Here is a 7,333-nt window from a genome sequence, read left to right as displayed (position 1 = left end):
CTTACCATGTTGTAGTTAAGTTGTTTTTAGCCTGTAGGTGTATATACTTAGATAAATGTGTATCTTGGTTTAGTGTTGGTACGTGTAACACGACTCCAGGGAGACTAGTATGTATAGATATTCGGTAAAAACTAATGGAAATCGATCAAATAAACTAAACTAAACACCCCTTGTGTTAGTGCCGTATTCCGGCACACCGCAAATCTTCTTACAGCTTACTCTGTCATGTGACATATAGGAGCATACATGTAAATAATTTCAAAAGACGGCCACAGGTGAAGTACTGTTGTCATACCGCGCACGCACTTTACAAGTTTCTTGTGTATCAGAACAAGAATCAGGACGACCACCTCTATCTGCTGTTTCACGATTACTTAGGAAGCTTCCTCTTTCTTCAAACAGCTTGTCGGCCCTTACAAGGTCGGCTTCGAGCTTCTCATAATCTTTGGGTGAAATTAGAAATGCACGTCAGAATACATGCACTGATTCTTGCTAGAAAGGAGGTTTATTTGATACCGTCTTGTAGCCAGCAAAAGTTCATTAATTCACCTATTCTAGAATGTACACAAGATACAATGAATTACTAACCTAGCACTATTCATATACTATAAAGACAAAAGGTTACTTAGTAGTGATAAAGCAGGGACTCAAATGTCAAAGTATGGAATATCAAGGCAGTGAGCAAAAAGGAACGTAAAGTTTGTCTTACCGATACTCCATTCTTCAGTCGTATCCATTGTTATGTCCTGCAAAGAGGATAAAACTTCGTATGAAACCGATTTTACCATAATTATTTAACATCCCTTTAAGCACAAAATTGTTGCTCATCAACTGCACCATAGCTACACAATAACCATGTTTCTCGGTTTATTTTTGTTAATGAATCAATAATGTGTTTAGATTTACAACAAAGCTGATAAACACATTTTGATATAATAGTTACCTCTTCATCCTCAACAGTACCAGCAGCACATGGCAAGCTGTTCCTATCATCCGGGCGTGCCATGTAGTAGTCGAAAAACTTGGGGTCTTTTTTACAGCCATGTTGGGCGAACTCGGAAAGATTGTCGGCCACGATGTAGACTATCTCGTATTTGTCCTTGTAAACCCTACCGCTTTGTGTTCCCACCATGATGACGGTATCTTCCTCAATGTGCCCTAGGTACCCGATGACTTTTAGGTCTTCAGTTGGGTTAACGTACAGGTTGCTACATTCAGACAGTCTGAACCGCGCTCTGTCGCTTGTCCCTCCCTGCCATGGAGTGAATATCTCCCCGTTTGAACTCAACGAGATGGGGGTGCTGTCGTATTCTTGGAAGAACGTCTGTAGTTTTTCCGGGTCTGTGCAGTCCAAAGTTGCCAGTTCATTCTTGAGACTGTCCTGCTTCTTTTGCTGGAAGCGGGTATATTTCTTGACTCCATTTTGAGGAAACTGGCTTCCCTTTCTTTTGTGTGTTTTCACTTCCATCGTCACAGGTTGACCAATACTGTCGACCTTTCTCAGCTCACAGTGCCACTTAACTGGAATTACGCCTCTACTTCATTCTGGAGTAAAACAAAACAATATTTTCGCTCGTTAGTTTCAATATTCCAGATCGGACTGCGCCTCCAACTTCACATAACGCGTCGCTTAGTTCGGAGCCTACCTTCTGAGTCATGGTTGAGTCAACCGTGCCACGTAGGAATAAACATAATACGCCTGCGTTCCCCGATGTTCCATGATGCATTGAGGGAAAGAATGACGTACAGCTAACAAAAATTGATCATGTATAGAAACATATTGTCTCCCTGTTGCTATTTTCCATGACGTGACCCAGACTTACACCCGAATGAACATTTTAACTAAATTCAGTTTCGGTAAGCAAGTTGGACTGGAATTCTTTATCGACCCGAGAATATTGAATGCTATACTGTTTTTAAATGGTTACTAGGCTCTAACCGTACCAAACACCACAAGCTCCACCATGTTGATAAATGCTCCCTACCCAACAATTATAGTGGGGGGATATCTGTATCTTATTGCGTTAAAATGAATTCTTAAAAAAGGAATGTTGTACAGTACAATTTAAGACAAGCACACTGACTAAGCATGATCTGCAAACGCTTACGTGAAGGTAAGCTGGTCTAACTTCCAATCCCCTCGAGTGCAGGTGAAAAACCTCATTCTGTATGGGCTTGGTGTGATTGACATTTCCTAGGTTCCAAGGTTAAATGTGAACCAATCCTGTGATGCCCTTTCTTGACCCGTGCACCACGTGCTCTTCCAGCGCCTCGCCCCATTCGCTGTTTCATTGTCAGTGCCTGGTTACATGTGTTATACAAACAAGGCAGACTCTGCCCCGCGAAGTCAGACTCTGCCCGACGAAACTCCACATTTGACGAATAACAAAGTCGAAATTCTACACACAAAAAACAGGAGCACGGAAAAAAACTGTCAGAAATGTCCTTCTGTTCCCCTACAAGTTTTGTCGACAGTATGTATAGCGAGATTTTAGCTACGTCACGTCACAGTAAACTAAGACTTCTCCATCTGTAGTATCATTTATAGTGCCCTTGAAATAATAAGAAATCAGAGATAAGTACAATCCCAGTGATGTTCAGTTGTCATGTTGTTTGAAACTTGTGTTTGACAAAAATCAAACTATTTTATGGTTTGACTAATGTATATGTCACAGGGGAGATTGGAATCCAGGGGGATCCGGAATCCTCCTAGGGGAGACTGGAATTCAAGTTTTTTTTTGTACAAAACTGGGATCTGAAGATCTGAATTCCAATCTCTCCTATAGGAGGAATTTTAGATCTCCTAGGGGAGATAGGGATTCCAATTTGTCCTAGGACAAGTGGGAATTCTTACAGGACAATCTCCAATTTTAAAAGGAGAAATTCTGATTGCATCAAAATTCTTGGGAAAATAGACTGAGTTGTTTCACACCAAAACTTTTAATCAATTTCAGCATAGGTAAGTGAATATGTAAATCAAACTCAGATATTTGCATCAGGCCATTGTGAGATTGTGACTCAAAAACCAGTTTATATAAGGGATTGTTTTCCCCTACAAAGCCAGTCAACGTAACAGCATACTGATCAAGTGATCGTGGAGGATGCACAGCGGCAGAAAGCAGAATTGCCTATGCTGAAATAATTGAAAGTTTAGGTGTGAAATGATTCAATCTATGAGTTTTGGTATTTCTTCTACTAAATTGGGATCTGAATATCAGGATTCCAATCTTTCTAGGAGGATTCCAGTCTCCCCCAGGGGAGATTGGAATCCCTATCTCACCTGAGAGGATTCCAGATTCTCCTAGGGGAAATAGGGATTCCAATCTCCCCTAGGAGGATTCCGGATCCCCCTGGATTCCAATCTCCCCTGTGACATATACATAGTAGAGAGTACATTCCATGATCCAAGCCACGCACGATACAATAAAACAAATATGAATAGATGAATAAAAATAAACCATATCTTATCTAGTCCGTAGTCCTGCAATGTTTCAAAATTTTCAAGAAATGCCTTTAATTTCTACAATTGTGTGTTACATTTTCAACATTCTAGATACCTTTTCCAGGTTGTGTAAAACCTTTTAGATATTCATAAACTGAAATAGCACATTTACAATAGCTTTAAAATAATTGAAACGGCACTCTATCATCATTTACCATCAGTGTCCAGCAGAGAGACCTGAAGATATACAGAAACAGGCAATTGGGTCAGGTTAGCGCCTACTTTTAATGGGACAACATCACGAATCTACTATTTTGAAATATTTCAGACATTTGTGAAAGTTTCAAAATGAATCACATTGGTATTTAGAAATTATTCTACAGACACTAACACAATGCTCCTTGTGAAGTCAAATGTTTCCGAAGCATCTAAATAGATTAAAATATACTGAAATTAAAAAAAAAACCATCAAAGCCATATTGTGCCAAATGTGACAATAATTGATAACATAAAATGATTTGTTGTCGCCAGAAGTGAAAACAGACTGCATCTTAAGACAGAGTCATTGATAGTTTCGGGCGTAGTTTCAGTGGTTTTCGAAAGTTCGACTCGCGGTCATGAGTGAGAAACTCCTTTTTCTGGGCCCCTCAGTCTGATCCGCCAGTCTGTTGCGCAGCCAGGTGTGCTGTGTTCAATCATTCCAAGGTTCAACCGACACTTCTCAAGCCTTTGTCTTGATAAAAATGGTTTCCATAGAAACAGAAAGGGTGTCTCACCTCTCTCATTGAAATTTGTTAACCTTCAATAACAACTCAATGACCAAATGTCACAGGTAAATAATCCCCAAAACAAAGATATGTTGTAAGGCGATGCCTGGCTTCAAGCGTAGCCTTACAAATGACCCCAACTGACAAAACCAACTGACGCGGTTAAAGCGCTAATAAAACATTAAATTTGGGGATCAAAACATTAGCATCTGGATTGTATGCAACAAAAAATAAATAAATAAATGACCGATTCATAAAGTTGTAATCAACAGTGATCCTAAATCGTCAAGCAGACCGAATTTGAATTCTCTTCACCCAGGGAAGAGAAAACACCTGAGGGGCTGGTCTCACGAAGGGCACGTACACGGGTATTTGAGTGAAAGGCGAGGGGGCCGACACAAAAATTAATAGCAGCCAAGAAACATAATCTTTTCCTTACAATACAAGCGACTGGAAATATTGGATTGCTAAGAATATAGAATACTAAGAATCCACTTTTTTTTCTTTTAAAGCCAACACTGGGTCTTCAGGACACTAAACGATGTAAGCCTACGACTTATCACCTGTACGACATAATTTTGTTTATAGCCTCAACGAAAAATTTATGCGAGGACCCTATAGATCGGTGACTACCTGATTAGCATACGAGAGACATGAAAACAGGTTTGTTGGGGTCGCAGAACACAGCGCAACAGACTAGTCTGTTGCGCAGCCAGGTGTGCTGTGTTCAAACATTCCAAGGTCATCAATCAACCGACACTTCTCAAGTCTTTGTCTTGATAAAAATGGTTTCCATAGAAAACAGAAAGGGTGTCTTCACCCTGAAACACGTCACACGTCACAAGTTGAACTTATCACCTGTACGACATGATTTTGTTTATAGCCTCAACGAAAAATTTATGCGAGGACCCTATAGATCGGTGACTACCTGATTAGCATACGAGAGACATGAAAACAGGTTTGTTGGGGTCGCAGAACACAGCGCAACAGACTAGTCTGTTGCGCAGCCAGGTGTGCTGTGTTCAAACATTCCAAGGTCATCAATCAACCGACACTTCTCAAGTCTTTGTCTTGATAAAAATGGTTTCCATAGAAACAGAAAGGGTGTCTTGACCATGAAACACGTCACACGTTGAAATTTGTTCAAGCATGGCCTTACAAATGTATGTTGTAAAGGTATGTTGTAAAGCGATGCCTGGCTTCAAGCGTGCCCTTACAAATGACCCCACCTTTGACCGAAGGAACCCCAACCGACACAATTACTGCGCTAAATAGTGAAAATTAATGCTAACTCAAATTCGGGGATCGGTTACTCCCTATCAAAAGACAGACGTGCAAACAAGGCTACGGATTTCCAACGAAAGGCAGGCGTACAACACAGTGTCATCAGGCAAGACACTTAATTTTACATCGTAGTGCAGGTGTACACCACATTGTCGCCAGTCTAGACACTGACTAGTATTAGTAGACCGAAATGCATGCGTACAACTCAGTGTCACCAGGCTAGGCACTGAATAGTAAACCAAAATGCAAGCACACAACACAGTGTCGCCAAGCTAAACTGAATTTTACACCGACGTATATAATTAAAAAGGCGTACAACACATACACAGTGTCACCAAGCTATAGTTGGATTTCGCACCGACGTGCAGGCGTATATTACACTCAGCAAGGGTCGTGGTAAGCCCGATTTCCCTCAGCAAAGGTCGTGGAAAGCCTCATTCCCCGTTGGCTGCGCAATGCTCCGTTTTTGCCCCGTTTCTTCTTTTTTTGCTGTCCCGAGCTTCCCTGAAGTCTTTCGTCACAATTGGCCAAATTTTGCGATGTTCAGATTAACTTAATTCGCCCACAGCGCGACCCGGACCATGCCGAAAATTGCTGTATACACAACCGGCGGCCATCTTGTATATACTCGGGAATACACTCGGTACCGCCGTCGGGAACGTTCGATAGCCTTTCCGGATATGATCAGAGAGCACGTCGGCAGAACGTATTGCGCCTGCGCAGAACCCCGTATTTTCGCGTTTTCGTTGGGTTTTTGGTCAACGTTGCATCAGAATTTTGCCTGTTGCAGAGGATATTCTTTCCGACACAACATTTGGAAACTACTGTCAAAATGCTAATCTTGTATGAGCGAATACAACCTTACACAATGTATATGAGGCATTCTGCCGAAATGCTATGTACAATACATTACGGGTTTCACGCAGGTGCAGTACGTTCTGCCGACGTGCTTGATCAGAGCACTTCGGTAATCGGCTACCGAACGTTCCTGATGGCGGTGTAAAATTTTAGACATTGAATTTTTCAACGACGTGCAGGCGTACAACACAGTGTCACCAGGCTAGACGTGATAGAAAACTGCCTTTTAAGAACACCACAGGTGACCGAATAATATTGCTCGTCATAAATATTTCCGAATCATCTGAACAGCTTCAAATGTATTCATATTTTCAAATTTAATTTTAAAAAGTTGAACTAAATTATGATAACCCTCTTGGTGACTTGGAATGGAATCTATAATGTGTATTAGGCCATGTTGATTTGATTATATGGATGACATCCCCGCGCGCATTAATTTTCGTCCGTTTCATTTTTCGACCATACTGTAAATCATACAAAATGAGTGAATTCATGTGGTATGTCGCAAAAAAAAGTATTGCAAAACGATACTAATGCCATAGACTGCCCAAATCAATTCAGAAAAAGACGAAAATGTGAAAAAAATGAAACGATCTCATACCTTCGCCAAATGATGTTAATCTTTATGACAGACAAATTATATTATTCCCCCTGATTATGCAAATAGGATCCCCATTTGCATGAATTATATCAGTTAATCATATTCTCCATCAAGAGACAGCCTTATCTTAACAAAGAAAGCCATTCTATCATTTCCTCATAGATTATGCAAATGAGGCCCTTATTTGAATAAGTTATGTTTAATGATGTTCACCTTCACTTAACTTTTAAATACCCCAAGTATGAAATTCCAGGCAGTTAGCATTATGGAATTATCACATTTTCTCACTAATTATGCAAATAAATTATGCAAATTAAGTTGATACATAATCAATATCTGCCTGTGTTTCTCTCGTTCTCAATTACATATGTCACAAGCTTG

The 7,333-nt window shown here is 40.5% G+C and overlaps 1 protein-coding gene across 3 annotated transcripts; it reads right to left on the bottom strand.

Moving 5' to 3' along the window:
- LOC109472869 lies at positions 1-6,159 on the bottom strand. 3 transcript variants are annotated; one of them, XM_019772733.1, is made up of 4 exons: positions 5,819-6,159; positions 944-1,545; positions 710-746; positions 1-443 (listed from the first exon to the last, which is right to left on the bottom strand). In XM_019772733.1, exons 2-4 carry the CDS (start codon positions 1,466-1,468, stop codon positions 259-261), a joined length of 747 nt encoding a protein of 248 aa, XP_019628292.1. In that variant the 5' UTR covers positions 1,469-1,545; positions 5,819-6,159; the 3' UTR covers positions 1-258. The 3 variants fall into 3 exon arrangements, with proteins under 3 accessions (XP_019628292.1, XP_019628294.1, XP_019628293.1); XM_019772735.1 differs by having other exon boundaries at positions 5,852-6,159; XM_019772734.1 differs by lacking the exon at positions 5,819-6,159 and adding an exon at positions 2,109-2,217.
- Positions 6,160-7,333: the final 1,174 nt, after the last annotated feature.

This window comes from Branchiostoma belcheri, unplaced genomic scaffold, assembly GCF_001625305.1.
Source record: "Branchiostoma belcheri isolate BF01 breed outbred unplaced genomic scaffold, Haploidv18h27 scaffold287, whole genome shotgun sequence".
NCBI lineage: Eukaryota > Metazoa > Chordata > Leptocardii > Amphioxiformes > Branchiostomatidae > Branchiostoma > Branchiostoma belcheri.
Note: the sequence above shows the minus strand (reverse complement) of the source record. Positions and strands in the feature narration are given on the sequence as shown.